This window comes from Pogona vitticeps, chromosome 2, assembly GCF_051106095.1.
Source record: "Pogona vitticeps strain Pit_001003342236 chromosome 2, PviZW2.1, whole genome shotgun sequence".
Lineage (NCBI taxonomy): Eukaryota > Metazoa > Chordata > Lepidosauria > Squamata > Agamidae > Pogona > Pogona vitticeps.
Window position 1 is genome coordinate 228,745,571 of NC_135784.1, and position 20,486 is coordinate 228,766,056.

A 20,486-nucleotide genomic window follows, 5' to 3' on the forward strand; every position below is an offset into this window, starting at 1 on the left:
ATATTTTCCAGTGTTAAATCCACACATTAAAAACATTTTTTTAAAAAAAATCATTTTAAGCACATTTAACAACCTCTGAGTTCAATAACTATAGCATTTCTGAGCCTACAAGTATTGCTTAAAAGCCTGCCTGAAAAGGAAGGTGTTTGCCTGATGACAGAAGGAGAAGAGGGAGGGGGTTAACATGTTTTCATGGGACAGCACATTCCAAAGCCTGGGAGCAGAAACTAGGTGCTCACTGCACTATAATAATAATATAAAGATACTGATAACTGCATTTGCAATAGATACGATCTGCTTAGAACTCTGATGAAGTAAAGATATCCTTAAAAAAAAAACTAGAGACATGCCAGGTATTGCATTTGGGCAATCTAGGGAATACAGGACCAGTTCAAAAATGTGAACTTTTTTGTATTGAAACCTTGGAGCTATACATATAAATATATCAACACACCTCCAGGACTTATAAGCAAAGGAACATCATTTATTTATTTATTTAAAACACTGTAACATGTGTAGACTTATTTTAAAAGGGAAGACCAAGTTATATTACTATATTACATTAGTTTAAAACTAGCCAAGCAAAGATATGTAAACTCTAATTTTACAAACACAATTAAAGGCATTTTACAAATTGCTGTTTCTTCCCCAAGAGTATCACAAACAAAAATGTTCAAAAATAGATGCCACCCCCCCCTTTAAATATACACTCCCTTTTCCAGACCCAAATATTTCCTTAAGAAGAAGCAATCTATTCCTTACCCAAAAACCCTACCATCCCAAAATACCAATTCAATTACAGAGTTTGGATCAGAGTGTACTGAAAGCAGGAAGGCAAAAACAGTGTAAAAAGTTAGGACGGTTTAGCATTTGCAGATTTTCATGCCTTTTATATGTGCACTTTCTTCATAGCAAAAAGGCGGAACTTATGAAAAATATACAAATAATTGCAACTCATACACTCTGTGGGCTCAGCAACAACTAAGAGGACACCAAGACGTAGGGTCACAAATCAGTGGGAGTGTGGTTCTTATGCTTTTTATTTATCAATACAATAATGCATCAGTCTTAAATTGAATCAGACGCCCACCTTTCAAAATATTAAAGTAAATTTGGCCCTAAAATTAAGGAGTCCCTATAGTTCTAAAATCATTTGTCAGAAAACTCTTGGTAACCCAAGAAGTATTTCAACCAGAAGCTAAATACTTCATGTATTAAAGGTAGATCTTCGGAATGACAACAAAACACATCTTTCTTTCCCATACACTGAATGGATGTCATCTCCACCACACACGAAAAGAAAAGCAGCAGGCAAGCATGAGTTCAGGCCTTCTCTTATACTCTCTTCTGACACTTCTTCAGGAAGGAGGTTTTCAGGAAGCTGCGGTACCCAGGGTCGTCTACATATTCATTCTTAAATCTTGAGCTCAGTACCCTCTGCCTCTTCTTTTCTCCCTGGATAATATCTGTTCCATAGAATGTGTCTTCAAATCTCATATTAGAAGCTGTAGACTAAAAACAGACAGTCAGTATGCAGTCAATTCCACTGAGGGAGAGTACATGAAAACCCTATAGGAAGAATTTCCTACCTTAGTGTAAAGAAGTACTGTATCTTCAAATATATGTACATCTCAGAAATTTCTTAAACAGCCAGAAAGTGTATTTAATAATCAGAAATAACTATCAAATGCACTCTTGTAAAGTTCCATGTATTCATAATAATCATATCATATTGCTCATCTGAGAAGTGATTTTAGACAAGCTTTCTCCCTGATGTTCTTGATGTCTGTGTGCCTCCTTTTTTTCTCTTTTGTTCCCCTTTTTTAATGAGGATGGCTCCATCTGCAAACTGAGTTGGTACAGCAGGACATTTTAATGCTATTATGCCTAGACTGGTTGTAAAATCACTTGCTACATACAATTTTCCTGGAATGGCATTGCTTCTGCTGTAGTAGTTTCCCCAACTGCATTATCAAAACTGATCCAATCAGCATGTGTAAAAATATCATATAACTTAGTAGGATACAAGTCCCCTTTAGCCACTTCTTTACGGAGTCAGTATTATGCTGCTGCCACTACTCCTTACTGACTCTAAATTTTTGTGACAGTAGTACAAGCAGAAAGGGCTACCTTAGCCATGGATTGAGATGAACACACTGTACACAGTCACTCAACCTTGGCAAAATCAGGAAACAGATTATTATGGCAGTCTGCTTTGCTAGGTTGGGCAAGACATCTAACATCAATTTTTGGACTCTTGTCTACTTTCTTTTTGTACCACCTATTAAGCGGTTGTGCTGAACCTGAGGAAGTGGGGTTTTCTCCATGAAAGCCAGCAATTCGTATGATTTTACATTGGCCCAATAAAAGGTATCACCCACCCTTACATTTGTACAATTCTGCTTTAACCAAATGCAACAATAAAACAGATCTACAGAATGTCTAGAACTCCTGGTCTTAAAACACTGAAACATATACATCAGATATATGTCTCTGTGGCAGAATGCCCAAGTCATGCCTGTCCATCATATGGAGCTCTAGGGCAGGAGCCTATGGCAGGACAGGAGGGGCGGAGTCAGGAGAACAGTTGGAGACTGAGGGGAGTTAGAGAAGAGTTTTGAAGGGTTAAGACGATTAGAGACAGTAGGAGAGAAGGGTTTTTGAAGTGCTAAGACAGAGATTGGAAAGTTGGTGTGTGTTAGAGAATAGATAAGAGATAAAAGTAATAGAAAATAGAGAGACAGTCATAAGATATTGTTACAGTGGTGAATGTGAATGAATACAAACAAGCAAACGTGTAATCCTATCCAAGTTTAATGATTGAACAATAAAAGAACATCTATGACTTTACTTCTGTGATTTACCAATCAAACAAATAAACCTGTTATATTTGGCAGCTTGGGTCTAAGAAACATATTTGGCACAGTGTGGATAAGGATCCACTGGTGGCAGTGTGTAAAGGGAGAAAATAGCACATCGTGTTCAAAGGTGGACCTGTGTTTGAGGGAAAACGAACATGGGACACTGGGGGGACGCAACAGTCTCATTAAGTCAATAAAAGTAATAATATGGACTTAGTATGTCAGAATCTACTGGAGAACCAACCTTAATGCTCTTTCTCTATAGGTTGAAGACACAAGGGATATTGTTCTTATTAGATATTGTTCTTATTAAAGATAGTGACATGAGTTCTGGTGCCAAGAACAAATCTATGCCCAAGATGTTGCCCAAAGTGTCAATACAGAGGAGGAAAATCTTTGACAGATGAATCTTATGCTCTTTAACAGCTGTGGATTATTTTTCCTGAGTGAGAAATTTACCTGTAGAGACTGTACAGCAGGTGTAGGAGAGAAATTAAGGCAGTTGGCAATTTAAATTTAGAAAGAGCTGGAGGTTTAGCTGTAATTAGCTAAACTGGTATGCTGCCTTAGGGTGGACTGTAACAGCTATTATTTGTGAAACCAGTGTGGGAATCAGCACATTTGCTCCCTAAAGTGCTGCTTTTCTGTTCGACGAAAAATGCAAATATTAGGAAGACACAGTAAGTTTACTGTGCTTTTGCATCAAAAGAAAACTGGAACTTAAAGAGCTACCCTTGGAATTTCTCAGGGATCTGGTGAACACATAGTAACATTGTGGCAGAAGAAGAAAGCAACATAGGGTTCATTATGGCTGTCTTTGAGGCAGGGGGAATCCTTTATGTTTCCCAGAAAAAACATGCTGTTTACCCTTAATGGTTGTCCTTTGACTGATCATATGTGCATTTACATGTTCAGATTTACATCTGCACAGAGCTAAATTTTATAATATTCTACATCCTGTCAATAGCCCTGTCTGCCCATCTATACCACATGGATGAGCTCACAGTTTCTCACTTTGAAAAAAAGTTGATGCCACAGAAGAATGACAAATATTTGACAGGCATGTACCAAAGATGTGGGGGAAGTATGGGCCAGGTGATGGCTGGCCCATACTTCAGATGGCTATTCAAAGTGCAACAGTATGAAAGAAGGGAAGCATGGACATCATCCTACAAGAAAACAGAAGAAAATACTGCTGTCCCACAGGAAAAGTCCTGAGATCTGTCATCCAAATTATAGCTTCAGATGAAAGCAGATGGGCTCTAATCAAGTAAACACCCAACACAGGTCCAGTAAAGAAAACTCCCTCAGAAATGAAGCCAATGTGGCTACTGATCTAGTAGAATGCCTTTTACATATACTTGTAATGCTACCCTAGTGTGCTGGTAGAAAGAGTAACGGTACTAACAAACCATTTTACAAACCACTGGGATGACACTGGACAAAAGAAGTAGAAAGAGTATAGCATCTAGTTATGTTCTGGAGTGGGCACCTCTTTATGTACCAGACAACTGCTGAGTTGTCTTCTAGTTATCTGAAATGCATTTCCTGCTAGGAATGCTAAAAAAAGGCTCTGCTGACCTTGCGTACATTCTGGTGACCTGAGTGTGAAGGAACTTTCTGTAGTTCCATCATCATGGGCAGACCATTACCTGGTGCAATTTGGACTCACTGGAACCCAAAGCCATTGCAGGGGTGTGGGTCAAACTAAGGCAATCTACTCCTAAATATCTTCTCCCTCAAAGTAGAGCCAAACTGTCCACCTGATTTACTGGGGAGTTGGTGGAGATGAAACAAGTGTTGTGTAGATTTGAGTGATGATGGTGGAAAACTTGGAATGAATCTGATCAAACAGGAGCAAGGGCCCACTGGAAGGCTTATTCCATGGCAATGGAAGCAGCAAAGAAGTCATTCTCTGCCACCATTGCATCTGCCCATTAGAACTTTTTCTAATCATCAAGGGCCTGGTACAGTACATGCTGGCCCCCAGAAATATAATGCAGACCATACTGCAGCACACTGTGAAAAATTTGCACAGCACTTTGCAGGCAAAATTGTTGAGATCCACTCTGACTTGGATGCTGTAGTTGATTCAGGCCCTGTGAAGGAAACTATGGCCCATGCTTGCCGTGTGCTAACATATGAGTTTCAGTTTCTGCAACCTGATGATGTGGTCAGGATCCTTAGGGAAGTGAGGGCTACCATGTGGTCCTTGCCCTTCCTGGCTCATAAAAGCTGCAAGAAAGGGACTAGCCCAGGGGGTAGGAGTGGTGAATGCCTCCTTGCAACAGGATCCCATCATGCTTAAAGGAGGCAATAGTAAGACTGTTGTTTAAAAACACACACCCCTCCTTGGATCCCACAATACTGAATAATTGCCAAACAGTATCTAATATTCCATTCTTGGGGAAGGTGCTAGAGCAGGTTGTGATCTCTCAGCTCCAGAGGTTCCTGAATGAGACAAATTATTTAAGACCCATTTCAATCTGGCTTCAGGGCTAGTTATGGGACAGAGAGTGCTTTGGTTGCCTTGGTGGATTACCTATGCTGGGAACTGGCTACATGGCTGGCTACATGAGTGACTTTTAGAAGGATTGTTATGTATTACTGCTCTGACTGGATCTTTAGTACCACTTGTGTTTACCATCACTCAGAGTAGCTATTTGTTTGCTCCTTTTTAGTATTTGCATGCTTATTGTTTTAGTTTTAATATTATATTTTAATTATGAAAGCTGCCTCTTTATACTCATTGTTTTCAGGTTTAAATATGGTCTTTCAAGGATGTAAGCCACCTTGAGTCCTTTTTAAGGAGAAAGGCCAGACAAAAATATTTTAAATAAATAAAACATTATAAAATCAACTCTGAATAGCTTCAGTAGATTGATGTGGTGGAGAGCTTCTGATGATGGTGTTCACTGCCTCTGTATAAGATTGTCCAGTAAATGAACTTCCCAGACAAATTTGAAAGCATCCATCATGACCATGTAGTGAAGAAGCATGGAAGTAAATGGAATATCGATGTTCTATAGCAGTCTGCCACCAAAAGCTGAGAAGGAAAAGGGGGAATCAAACAGTGAAGTCCCTTCAGCTTGATTAGAGAGTAATAGTGCTGAAGAAACAAAACGTAACAGGAAAAGCATAAGAAGTCTGGCAAACCATAACACTCATAAGACAGAAAAGGTGGCATAAGGAAAGTGATGGAATTTAAGGTTTGTTGATGAGGAAAAAGACCATTGTTGAAATTCTGAAGGTCATGTCATCAGAAAAAATTAGAAATGAATCAGATGAAAAATGCACTGATCCTGTCCTATGTAGGCTTTAACCTTTATCAGTCAATGTTCATAGAGCCCCCAAAGTCACCAAGGAAGGAAAGGACAGTGTGAATTTGAGAACCAGGTAGTTTCCCAGCTGTACGGTGACAAGCAAGTTGTAGATGTAGGAGAATGCTGATACAGAAGGAAGATAGATGTTCAATGAGACAAGAACCAAGCAGATGGTAGTGGGCATAATGTGGTAAGTCAATGATGGACAGTTCCAGAAAGTCAAAAACAATGTTTATAGTCAGAGGATTGATAACTAGAATAGAATTTAGACTCAGAAACAGAAGAGGAGGACACTGTATTTCTAATGGATTGCTGATGGGATGAATCACTATCTTAAAGTATGTTTCAATGGTATGAATGTGGTCTGGAACAAGGATGGAATGCCCCTGTGAGGATGTGGGAGAGTAGTACTGGATAATTTATGGCTGCTGTCTAGCTTTCAGTCAGTATTTTCTAAAATTTACCAGTACTCTCAAACTGCTTGTGGTTCAAGCATCCTAAACCAGGGACATACAAGGAAGCCATGAGTATCTGCACTGAGTAAGAACAATAATCAAGGACTTAGAGTGGGCTTCCATGAGCAAAATGCAGCCTCTCAGCCTCATGCAAGCCTTAAGGTCCTTTGGGAAGAGTCACAGTACCCCAGCGATACCCATCCCATCTTTTCTCACAACTTTTTTCCCCTGAGATAATTTTTTTCTTCAAAATTTCCCTTGTGCTATTTAGGGGACTGTAACCACTCCTGTCCATCACAATGGAACCCTGATTCAAGAGCCAATGGTTGTACAGAAGAGGCGGAACTAAGGATATATAAGAGAAATGGAAGACAGTTAAAGATCAGTTAGGGATGAGTTAGGGATATGAGTTAGAGTTAGGGACTTGAGTTAGAGAGAAGCAGTTTAGGCAGTTCGGACCGGCCTTATGTTAGAGAAGAGTAACAGAGAGATAGGGAATAAGATAAAAAATGAATAAATGATGAAAATGATTCTTCATTAGCAAATATAAATGTTATGAAAGCACAATGAATTGAATGAATAAAATAAGACCATCCATGATTCACTTTATATGATTTACAGTACAGTACTTAAATAAATATTGTTTTATCAAATAACACTGATTTAAGAGTCATATTTGAGGAATAACTCCTCTGGTGGCAGTGGAAAGGGTTGAAAAGTAAATGTCATACCCGAAAGTGAACCTGGGTCATGTGGAAGAACAAACAGGGGAACTGGGTGTGTGTGACATAAAGTGGTGACACCCCCAGTTCCCCTTTTTTTACAATTAACAACCAAATAAAATTGTACAGTACATGAATACTGCATTTTAAAAAAAGTAAAAATAGAAATCAGATATCTAAATTAGCTCCTCTGACCCCACTTCTTAGGAGTGCAGCCCCTGGGCTTTTCCCATTCTTTGGCTCAGCTGAGATCATCCAAATGGAGTCAGAGGCACCTTAAGTAGTATTGATGTGTCCTTTAGTCTAAGAGAATACACACTACAAGCAAAAAGAAACATATAATCCCTGTTTTGTTCTATGGATGGTGGTCCTTCATCAAGAGTATATCCTTATTATCTCATTGTTGTTGTTCTTTAGTCGCTAAGTCATGTCTGACTCTTCGTGACTCCATGGACCAGAGCACGCCAGGCCCTCCTGTCTTCCACTGCCTTCTGAAGATTGGTCAAATTCATGTTGGTAGCTTCAGTGACACTGTCCAACCATCTCGTTCTCTGTTGTCCCCTTCTCCTCTTGCCTTCACACTTTCCCAACATCAGGGTCTTTTCCAGGGAGTCTTTTTATGAGATGGTCAAAGTATTGGAGCCTCAGCTTCAGGATCTGTCCTTCCAGTGAGCATTCAGGGTTGATTCCCTTCAGAATGGATAGGTTTGTTCTCTTTGCAGTCCAGGGGACTCTCAAGAGTCTCCTCCAGCACCACAAATCAAAAGCATCAATTATTCAAGCCCCTTCGCCACGACAAGGCAGCAATCCATGAAGGGGTTATTATCTCATAGGAACAGATATGCTCTGTAATTTGCAAAGCAAGAAAAATGTCACGTGAAGTAAGCCTTCCTTCCTATTAGATCCAGGTGATGAGCTTCTCTACGGAGGCAGGGAGGTGAAGAAAAGTCTTATCTTGAGGAGGCAGCCACAATAACAGAATTTGGAATGATTGTGACACTGTCTTCAGATGCCCTTGAAGAGTAGTAAGATGAAAGAAAACATCTGAATTTGAGAAGCAGACTGACTGTTAGTGATTGGCATATCCCAGCAGAGATATTGCTAGTGTTCATTCAACTTGATTTAGTACTACAGGTTCATGCAGCTCAGACTGGGTGGAATCTTCCCTATCTTTTTTTCCGAGATGAATCCAACTTGTGGGTTTTAGAAGCAGACCTCTAGCTGAGCTGGAGTCAGAAGACAGAACTCCAAACCAAAAATCTCTGATACCAGATTATCACAGGCAATTTCTATCTCCAGAATATGAGATAGTATTGGACCCTCAGGCAATAAAAATGTGTAATGAGTCTTTTTGGGTTTAAGCTCATTTGCTATATTCAGCCTCTTTTCTTTTCAAGTTTTACTGGCATATCATGGAAATTATGTCCAAAACTGAGATCAGTGTCGAGGTACCTGATAAACCTACGAATTGTCAGTGTGGTAATAGAGACACCGAACGGGACGTGGTGGTGCTCTAGGCTAAACTGCAGAAGCCTGTGCTGCAGGGTCAGAAGACCAGCAGTCGTAAGATCGAATCCATGCGACTGAGTGAGCTCCCGCCGCTTTGTCCCAGCTCCTCGCCAACCTAGCAGTTCGAAAGCATGTAAATGTGAGTAGATAAATAGGTGGGAAGGTAAAACAGTGCTCCCTAGTTACGCTGGCCACGTGACAACAGAAACTGTCTTCGGACAAGCGCTGGCTCTACGGCTTGAAAAACGGGATGAGCACCGCCCCCTAGAGTTGGACACAACTGGACTAAAAATATCAAGGGGAACCTTTACCTTTACCTTTTTAATAGAGACACCAGAGTCCTTACTTTGAAACCTCCAGGTGATCTGCAAATTAATGGTACCATTGGAGGTAATGTAAACTGCTGCTATTCAAAAGGTGCTACAGTTAAATCTGTCTGAGAATAAAACCCTGACAAAATTTTGCAAGTTGCAAAACTAGGTTGCTCATGAAGAAAAAAAAAGGCACTCTGTGGGTCTGTGAAAGTAATCTTCCTTCCACATTTGGAGCAGTGCTTAAAGAAGACCCCCAAGACCCCAAAGGGTACAGATCCTAGGAAAGAAATTAAAAAACTGAAAGAAATGTTAGAAAACAAATATATTTAAAAACTAATTCAATAGAAAGAGAGAATTAAAAGAAGAGTATTTTTTGCTGAGAAAATAAAACCCTTGCTATCCCTACAACAAATGAAAAAGTGAGGAACAGAGAGCTCACATCTGCTCTGTAAACAGAAGATGGGACAATCCGATCTAGATCAAAGGTCCAGATCTAGAAATTCCAAACTGTGGCTCTACACAAGCACAGATCGACACATATAATGCACAGAGAAGTCATATCGGCACCGTTTTTTGTTTAGAAAATTGGTTCATGTTGCAAAGAATTCCAAGGTTGACTTGGTGATATTTTGTGCAAATTTCTAGTACAAATTTCTTCTTTGAAAATACTTACAAACCGAGCTCTCACTCTTTTGGGCAATTCTTCATCAAGTGTGTAGATTTCTTCCCTTTTTGTTGCTATCTGAGAACCATCTTCAAATTCCACCTAATAGTAAATCAAATTATAATCATTATATGCATAACTTCAGGTTCTGTTATCATATGAGATGGCAAAAGGGGCCAAATATTTCGCCTGTCCACAGTTTGCAAAAGAAACAACGGAACACATTTTAAAAATCAGTACTTTTAAAAATGATTTAAGGAAATATTTATGGAGGAAGGAATTGAAGAATATTTATTTTAAAAGAATTTATTTCTTAACATGCATCGTACAGTCCAATAAGAAGTAAACCATGTAACTTTTTCTAAACCATTTACCAATTTTTATGTGAAATGTTAGCTTCAGTATATATGTACACTATCTATGCATAAAAATGCTTTCCTTTCTGAGAAACACTTGGTGGATCTTGTAACATTTCTATAACATTTATTTAGGTTTGAGTGTATGATTAAATGCATGGAGAAAGTATAAACTATGTGGGTATATAAATTGTAAGTATGTATTCTGAACCCCAGCCTTGTCACAAACAAGTGCTCCTCTCTGAGCCTTAGCTTCTGTTCCATATAAAACACTGAGTCTCTTGTAACAACAGAGATTCTTGCATCACTTTAAAGATGAACAATCCTTATTTGGCATCAGTGTCTGGAACCCACAGTCCACAAAAGCCTGTGTCAATATTTTTATTCCTCTTTAAGGTGCCACAGGACTCTGCTGTTGACCTCATGTAAGAATTTTTCTCTCTGAACCAAGAGTTGGAACTGCCATTCAACAAACTCTTTCCCAGCATGTAGAAAATATTGGAGCTAGGCAAGTGTTAATAAAAAATGATACCAAAACTAGTGAGATTTGATGGACACACCAGTACAATATTTTAGAAATCAAACCCATCAAACACCACTCTTTTAACAACTATTTAATGTACCAAAACCAGTCAGAACAGAACAGAATGGCTCTGAACGACAATTTCCTAGTAGGATAAAGTAATCAAATTGATACATGTGACTAAATAAGACTGATTGCATCAAAGCACAGAACATCCCCAGGAATCACATCCTGCTACATGTTCTGGGCAGAAAATCCATATTGTGCGAATAGCCCAGAATGGTAGCTTCTAAGTAGGCAGCTTCAATGAAAACTTCTGTCTCATCAGACTAGAAGGAGCTGATGCCACAAACCTGCAAATGTCCCTAGGAATTACACTGCAGTGCCCATTCTGGGGAGAAAATTGAATGGCAACTTCTGAATGCGATAAACGAAATAAATTTGCAACATATTTGACTAGAGGGGGACTGATGCAGCAAGCCTAAAAATATCCCCAGGGACCAAATTTCAGTACCCATTCTGGTCCAGAAATCCATATTTCTGGGGGAAAAAAACCTCAAACAGTAACTTCTGTTCTGTATGAAAAGCCAGCCTCATTCACTGTTCATACAATGCTCAACAAGGGTAATACAACAAGCAACAAGAGTGAAAATAGCAACATTCCAGTATCTTTTCTTGTTCAAAGTCCTATATTCCAGAAAAGAACCCAAATGGCAACTTCCGAATAGGATAAACCTTTCAAATAGAATGTAACTAGTCACAAATCATTTACAGGAGCCCCATTCTACTTCTTTTTCTGGGCCTAAAATCTGTCTTGTATAGCAGAGGTCCGCGACCCAGCAGCGGTCCGCAGCCTATCCAGGACTGGACTGCAGACACAGATCTCCTAACCCCCTTGAGTGCCCCCCATGAGTACCATAGCGTGCATGCACATGAGTCCATTCTGCCGCCTGCGAGCACTGTTTTGTACAATATGGATTTTCTGCCTGAATTGGATAGCTTATTATAGTGAAACACTGGTGTTCCAGGCTGTTTGGTATAACATGGCTTTTTAAAAAAGCAGGAATTAAAATATTGTTCCTAGGGATGTTTCATAGCTTACTGTCTCAGCCTTATCTAGTAATGCGTGTCATAAATTTGGTTGGTTTGTCCTACTTGGAATTGCCATTCCAGATCATTCTTTCCTATTCCTGAAAGTCTGGGGCATTAAAGCATTAATGAAATAGTAATTTTGGTGGGTTAAATTTCTAAAACATTGTTCTGATGTGTATTCATAACACCATGCTAGTTTTAGCACCAATATTTATTAGTACTTCCCTGTTCCAGCCAATTACGTTCTATTCCGTCTTTTACCTTAGGCCCAAAATATTCCTCCAAATTCTCCAAGTTCTGTCTGAGAGTATGCATTAGGAATGTTAGCAACTGTAAATCTTAACTTGAGTAGCACTAGGTGATCAGTTAGCAGGACAAGGAAATATCTGGGAACATTCTCTACCTTCTAGGACAGGTGAGAAGCTTACATCAAAAGTGTGACTATATACAAATACTTAGGCAGCATGTCAAAGAGTTTAATGCATTTGCCTCTAATTTTCAAAGTGATAAGAACTAATCTTTCTGTTTTCAAGGTTGTGGAAGACTTATGTCAAAAGGAAGAAGGTATGAGTGATACCAAAGGAAATGCCAGTTAACACAATTATACTGAATCTGATGGAACTTCTTTAAAATAGTCTGTTCAGAAGATGAAAAGCTTTATCAAGTTTAGGCTTAGATCTAATCCAGAATGAACTCCTTTACCAGAAAATGAGAAAGAGAATACAACTAGGTGTGGGGAATTCTAAATCATTCTGCTGCTACTGCACTAAGTGTACTTTACAGAAACTGTAAATTACTTTCATGATAACACTTTTCAACTGCCAGACACTGACACCTGTTTTTTTGTGTTCCTGATCAAATTCATTAAAAATGTTCAATGATATATCAATTATAATTTATGTGCATATAGTGGGAAGACACGAATCCTGTAGTACAGCCTCATCAAGATTATGTGGAAATAAGGATGGGATTACACTCAACTCCTTGGTCCTGTCCAACTTCATGTGCTTAAGAATGCAGTGCTTGAAGCCCAACTCATAATATCATTAATTACCCCATTTCAGTTTTGAATAGTATCAATTACATGAATTTAACTATATTTCTGCCTTTATAGATACACAATGTTCATTGTACATGCATATCATGGGGTTTTTTTGGTCAGGTGAATGTAGGTTCTGATGCCCATCATTCTTAGGCTTTAGGGTTGTGTACAAGTCCCTTGATATCTGTGAAGATTCTCAGTCATCCAGGTGAGTTTATCTGAAAGTTGAATCATGGCAACTGGACTTCTTTCTTATTAGGTTGAAACGTTTCACTCATCCAAGTAGCTTCTTCTGTCTGAGGAGAGTTGGTTGGAGACTCCTGATATATCCTCCACTGTTGGTTTCACTTCCCCCTGGTTTGAATAGGCTTATTAGACGGACAATTGACGGGGGAGTGAATGACCTAACCTGAAAATAAGCCCTAGTTTGATTTTCAGGATGCTCGTAATATAAGCCCTACCCCAAAAATATGCCCCATTTAAGTGAAACCTCACCCTCCACCATTGTTCAGCAACCAGAAGAAGATGACATGACTGTATCTGAATAAATGTAGATTGTTGTACATGAAAAAAATAAAACATCCCCTGAAAATAAGCCCTAATGTGGTTTTTGGAGCAAAAATTAATATAAGACCCTGTCTTATTTTTGGGGAAACACAGTATGTATAAGGACATATGTGTCAGGATTTTGTTCTTTTGGTGAACAGGGAGTTAAATGTTAATACTGTAATGAAGTGCAGAGTCACAAATGTAGAGTAAAAGCCAATGTAATGACTAACAGTATACAGGTGCAACAAGCTGATGTAATGCTTGATTGTTAAACAAGACCAGCTGTAAATGATGAAATGTGATTGGTTGTTCTGGGTATTTATTTATTTATTTATTTATTTATTTATTTATTTATATGCCGCCCACTCTACCCAGAGGTCTCTGGGCGGCTTACAATAATTAAAATTCAATGCAATAAAAATAAAATGATTAAAATACAATTAAAATACATAAATGTATAAATGTAACAGAGACAGAACAGGCCTTTGCCACTCAGCAGTAAGTCTGGTGGTTATTTGCTTCTATGCTATGATTGCTCTGAATGTTGTTATGCCAAATGTATATTGCCTTGTATATATGTGTAGCCTTATCCAATATACTACACTATAATCACTAAGAACTCTCTCATGTTGTTTCCCCCCCCACCTGTTAAGTCTCTAGCTTTGCTAAATTTAAGTGGGAGGAATGGAACCAGTCTGATAAGAGGCTCAGTATACAGTGGGATCTCGACTTACGAACTTAATCCGTATTGGAAGGCGGTTCGTAGGTCGAAAAGTTTGTATGTCGAATCTGCATTTCCCATAGGAATGCATTGAAAACCATTTAATCCGTATCTGCTCTTTTCCGTCCGTAGAAACGAATGGGAAACTGAGGCGGGGCTTGTCGTGGCGAAGCCAACAGCAACAGGGAGAAAGCTCCCTGAAAATGTTGGAACTGCTTGATTTTGGAACTCCCTAGAAACAAGGGGACGAAGGAGAGATCAGGAGAGATCTCTCTGAAGCATTTGGTGACGACAGGAGGGGGAGAGAGTGGGTGGCGACCCAGTATCTCTTTCATCTGTAAGATTCACTCAATCACGAATCGACGCAGGAGCCATCTTTTTTGGCACAAACCGTGAGTACCCAAAGAAAGGAGGAAAGGAGAACATGCGTTATAACTGAGAAATCTAATTGAAGCTTTTGATCTATGAACAGCGCTTTCAAGCTGGAAAAAAAGGGGGTAGAGTGAAAAGAATCTGGCAAAAGGAGAAAAGAAGCGGCGAACGTTTGATTACCAGTCTGTCTCTGACTCCCAAACTTTCAAACTGTCTTGGAAGCTGCAGGCTGGCTCATGGCCAAAAGAGAGACAGTGAAAGAAACTTGTTTGTTCTTAAACATCCCCGAGGGAAACACCGAGGGATACGATTTATGGGACTGAAACTTATGCGACTTAATGTGGAGGAACTAGTCTGTGTGGGACCCCGAAATAGGCGTTTACGTGGTCTTTGGAAGAAGACGGGATGAGTTGCTATTTTTAGAACATGAGAACGGAGGGAGGAGGAAATGAAACAGCGACAACTGGCTAGCTGGGCTGAACAGGCTGGAAAACAAGGACTGGAGTTTTACCTAATAGACTCTAGGGACTTTGGACTTCCTACTAATACTATATTGCTTGCTCAAATGTGACTATGGACTAATGGAAAGAAGATCAGTTGGACTATAAGGTGATCTGCTGGAGAGACTAAAGTCTGGTGAGCTGAAATCTGGATGCCTCTGGCTGGACTTCGTGGGATCCTGATAATAGAACTTTGTTGACTCCTTGCAGGAAGAAGGCTAATTTTGCCACAGCTGTATTCCAAGCTTTTGGACTTAAAGTGGACTTATATCTGATTTATATATGTTATATATATATATGATTATTTATTTATTTATTTATTTATTTGTTTGTTTGTTTGTTTGTTTGTTTGTTTGTTTGTTTGTTTATTTATTTATTTATTTATTTATTTATTTATTTATTTATTTATTTATTTATTTATTGGACTTATATACCGCCCCATAGCACTACAAGCACTCTCCGGGCGGTTTACAATTTTTAATTATACAGGCTACACATTGCCCCCCCAGCAAGCTGGGTACTCATTTTACCGACCTCGGAAGGATGGAAGGCTGAGTCAACCTTGAGCCGGCTACCTGGGATTTGAACCCCAGGTCGTGAGCACAGCTTTAGCATTGGTTTATGGTTGAGAGGAAGAAATTAGGGGTGGGAATGATGGCACAAAAAATAGATAAGGAATGGCAGACTAACATACAGAAAATAATAATATCAGGATTTCAGCAAATAAACGAACATTTTAATCAGATAGAAAATTTGATGAAAGAGAAATCATCAGATGCTGAATCACAGCCAAGTAAAATGTAGCAACTCCAGAACAGTCTCTATCGAGTAAGGTATCAAGCAATATAGATGGGTTAAAGAACTATCCAGTGATTTATTCAATTACTGCAGCCAGAAAATGCAAGATTGAAAAATTGATGGTTGTGTTGGATTCATCTTCCTCTTCCAAAAATTGGAAGAAAGCAGAGTCATTGCAACAAGAAGAGTCTATTGAGAAAGTACGGAATGAGATAGAAATAGATAGCGATTCAGATGTGTTTAATAGTTGTCTAAGCCAAAAGAAAACTGAAGAATGGAATTTACCTTATAAATGGAGATGGGTCTCAGACAGTGTTGGAATAACATAGATATAAATTAAAATAAAGTTGCAAGTGGATAGTAAGGGGGCAAAAGAGCTACAAAAAAAGCTGAAAGTAGAACTGTTTTTTCCCTGCAATATGATTTGATTGGATGATGGCATGTGTTGTGTTCTCCTATCCTCCCCAATCCAAACCCCTTCCCTTTCCTCCCATTCCCCTTTTGCCTTTTGTTCCCTTAGATAGATAGATAGATAGATAGATAGATAGATAGATAGATAGATAGATAGATAGATAGATAGATAGATAGATAGATAGATAGATAGATAGATAGATAGATAGATAGATAGATAGATAGATAGATAGATAGATAGATAAACTAATGGGAAACTAATAGGAAGCTGTTATTCTGCCTTCTGTCACTAGAGGGGGATTTTTTTATTTTTTTCTTAGGTCAAGAAAAGTTCAGGAAAGGAGGGGGAGGCAGGGAACAGTTTTAATAGCACTTTTGAAATCTTTTTTTTTCAACAAAGACAATTTTAAAGCATGTTTTAAAACATGTTGTGCTGATTTTTTCAGCACAAAGACACACAGCCAGGCTTTTTAGGTGCCTCCCCAAGCCTCTTCAGAGCCAGACAATCAGCTGTTAGGCGGGGAGAGGAGGGGGCAGGAGCGAGAAAAGCACAAAATGGCTGCCAGGCTCCCTTCTGGGTGTCGGCTTTTATCTGTTTGCTGCTCTTTTTCCTGCAGTTCGGGGGCTACCAAGGCCTGGTAAGTGACTTTCTTTTATTTATTTGTAAGTTTCTGACCTTTTTCCTCCCTCCAGAAGCCTCTAAGGGGAGGGAGGGGGCACTTTTTTCCTGTTCGTAACTCGAGGGAAGTTTGTATGTTGAGTATGTAATTTCCTATCGGGCGGGTTCGTAAGTCGAAAAGTTCATATGTAGAACCATTCGTAAGTCGAGATCCCACTGTGTCCTTAGTTTTCAAGGCTTGTCTTTTAAACAGTGTGCTCTTGCCAAGCTTCACATTCAGCCGGACTCTAAGCAGTTTTCTTGAGGCCAGAGCCTCATTAAGCCTCTGGAGTTTTGGCCCCACGCCAACAATATGAATGCACAAATAACCTCACTCAGGGAACTTAACCATGGTCACAATGACTGGAGAATGCAGGAGTCCTTTTTCTTCATGGTGATGAGCAGATGAACCTGTCAGTTAGTAAAGTCTACTTCCCTTCTTTTCATAATCTCATTCCACCTTAATTTTTTGAATGGCATGTCCCCTCTCCCCAGAACTATCCAGAATGGTCCCAATCTATACTGGAATTGGGCCAGGGATTGTGACAAACCCAGACCTACTGGGATCTGCCACACGTTAACTAAGCTGCCACCAACCATTCCCTATAAGAAGTCACACAGACCAGGGATGGATTTTTAACAAATAAAAGGAATAAGGTTTATTTAAATACAACACACAGGGAAAATAAAATGATCAGGTGAATAAGATAAAGTAACGTGGCTTATTCTCATTCATACATGCATACAGTTTGGTTCACACAGAACCCTTAACTTGAAGCACAGACCCTGAACCTATCAGTTCTGGCTAACCAACAGACACCTGAACCTATCAGGTTGGTACTCTGACACACAGAAGTACCCTGTCTGACACACAGACTCCCACACCAGCTTCTTCTTCCCAGCTGCTGCTTCGTCACATCCCAGCGTCTGCTAAACTTCACCACACAGGCTTCACATATATATACAGTACAGCCCCTCCTCCTGATGTCCCGCCTTCCACTCCCCATAGGATGGAACTTTCCCTCCAAACCCATGACAGACAGGTAACATCAGTGCTGTATGTAACACCTCCCCTCTTTATAAGTTGTTTTGTAGGGGGAAAGCTAAAGTGCTTTTTCCCAAAAAAACAACCTGGATAAAACACACAACAACAGTTATACATACCATATCATACTTACTTATACTTACATTCTAAGTTAACCATATCAATTAGGCATTTAAACATTTACCATATACATTACATCAATTTACCTTTATTCATACAAACCAAGTTCAAAAAACAGGTACATTTAACTTTTTGTCATCAATATATATATATAGTCCATGTTTCTTTCGCCGTCTTCATTCTTCAGGTCTTCTTGACAAGGCGTCAGCAACACAGTTCACTGACCCTCTGACCACCTTCACTTCAAAGTCATAGTCCTGCAAGTTTAAAGCCCACCTCATAAGTTTGCTATTGTGGGTTTTCATTGTCTTTAACCATTGCAGTGGTGAATGGTCAGTGCACAGAACAAAATGTCTTCCCCAGATGTAAGGCTTGGCCTTCTGGATCGCGTAGACTATGGCCAAACACTCCTTCTCCACGGTTGCCAAATGTCTCTCACCTTTTTGAAGTTTCCTACTCAGGTAGGACACTGGATGCTGGTCACCATTCTCATCCTCCTGGCACAGAACTGCTCCTACCCCGCTGTTAGACGCATCGGTGTAGATGATGAACTCCCGGCCGAAGTCTGGAGCACGCAGCACTGGATACTGGACGAGCGCCTCCTTCAACCTCTGGAACGCCGCCTCACAGTCGCTGGTCCACGGGATGCGGTCATCAGTCTTTTTCCTCGTCAGATCGGTCAGCGGAGCCGCAATCTCGCTAAACCTCGGGATGAACTTTCTGTAGTAGCCCACCAACCCAAGAAATGATTTGACTTTTTTCTTGGTGTTGGGTCTAGGCCAATCACGAACAGCTTCTATTTTGGTCTCTAGGGGTTTGATCACTCCTCCCCCTACCACGTGACCCAAATATTTTGTTTCTGGGATACCCAGCTGCAGTCTGTTCTCTCTGCAGGGCCCAGGCCAGAGCACTCCCTCCCCTGGGTCAAAGTGCCTCTCCCTGCCTTTCTGGTCATCCCAAGCTTTCTTTCTGACCTTTTGAGCTTGCAGGATCTCTGCTGCTAGCTCTAGGTTTCTCTTTAGGTCCTTCCTTAAAGAGTCTATATATGTCACAACGTCTTGTGGGTCATCCTGGGTGATCTGCTCCCAATTTTGTTTGATCAGATCAAGGGGCCCTTTCACCCTTCTCCCAAATAAAAGTTCAAATGGACTGAACCCGGTACTGGCTTGTGGCACTGATCGATAAGCAAACAAAAGGGATTGCAGCTTCTGGTCCCAATGTTTGGATTCTCTGCCAAGTAAGCCCTAATCATGCGCATTAGAGTCCCATTGAATTTCTCAGTTAACCCATTACTTTCAGGATGATAGGCAGTGGTTTCCTTGTGCTTAATTCCACAGATTTGCCATAAGCGTTTCATGAGCTTTGATGTGAACGATGCGCCCAAATCTGTGATTATTTCTGAGGCAAATCCCATCCTGGACATATACCCCACCAAGGCATCTGCCACTGTGTTCGTTTCAATGTTAGTCAAGGAAATGGCTTCAGGGTACCTCGTGGCATGGTCCACGATGGTGAGAATGAACCTGTTCCCCCTCTTTGTGGCCTTGGGCAAAGGTCCCACAATATCCACCCCTATGCATTTGAACGGAGTGTCAATCACAGGCAAAGGGCACAACTTTGCTTTGGTCCTGTCGCGGCTATTCCCCTGCCTTTGACACACATCACATTGTTTACAGAACTCCCTGATCTGCTTCCCTATGTCAGGCCAGTAAAAATTCTGTGTGATTCTCTGCTGTGTTTTGTTCACCCCTAAGTGTGCAGCAAACATGTCAGAGTGCCCCCTTTGTAAGATCATTGGGCGATACTTTTCAGGCACCACTAGCTGACTTCTGATCCCATCTCCCCCTTTTGAGATATTCCTCAGGGTCTCTCTATATAAAATCCCCTTTTTCTCTAGAAATCTCACTGGGGTTTCAGGTGCTAGCTGGGCGTCTGTCACCTGTTCAAAACATTTTTGGAGAGTGGCGTCTGCCTTTTGCTCTTGGCCAAATCGGCTGTCTGTGGTTAAGGTTTCCACCACAGCTTCTGAACTCCCCTCTGCTTCCGTCTCTGGCTCTTCATTACCCCCCTGAACTGTCCCCGTGGTGGCTTGTGAGCGTGTAATCACTAGCACCCGTTTCACATGTTCAGCCAGGTCATTTCCCACGAGCACGGCTGCTGGCAGAGTCGATGAAATCGCTAGCCGCCAAACTCCCCTCCAGCCTTGAAAGTTCACAGGGACCTCCGCTACTGGCAGTGAGATCACCTGCCCCTCAATCCCTGCCACCTTCATGCTCTCATTTGGGATTACATATTCCCTAGGAATGATATCTGGATGGCACAGGGTCACCTGAGAACAAGTGTCCCGCAGCCCCCGATACTGATGGCCAAGTATTCCTACGTCCACCCCTGCTGTCTCAAACAACTGAGAATCTGTTCTCACCAGCAGGCAGCGCCTGACATCTAGAAGAG

General features: G+C 40.4%; 1 protein-coding gene across 15 annotated transcripts in view; it reads right to left on the reverse strand.

Annotated features, from left to right (window-relative positions):
* Nucleotides 1-463: 463 nt before the first annotated feature.
* Nucleotides 464-20,486, reverse strand: part of KDM4C (lysine demethylase 4C) — a 345,084-nt gene continuing 325,061 nt past the window's right edge. For 13 of the 15 annotated variants that reach the window (XM_072992136.2, XM_072992138.2, XM_072992131.2 and 10 more), the window contains 2 exons: nucleotides 9,858-9,950; nucleotides 464-1,512 (listed from right to left, as the gene is read on the reverse strand). In XM_072992136.2, coding sequence (XP_072848237.2) covers nucleotides 1,336-1,512; nucleotides 9,858-9,950 — 270 coding nt within the window. In that variant the 3' untranslated portion in view covers nucleotides 464-1,335. The other 2 variants (XM_072992141.2, XM_072992139.2) reach the window with 2 other exon arrangements.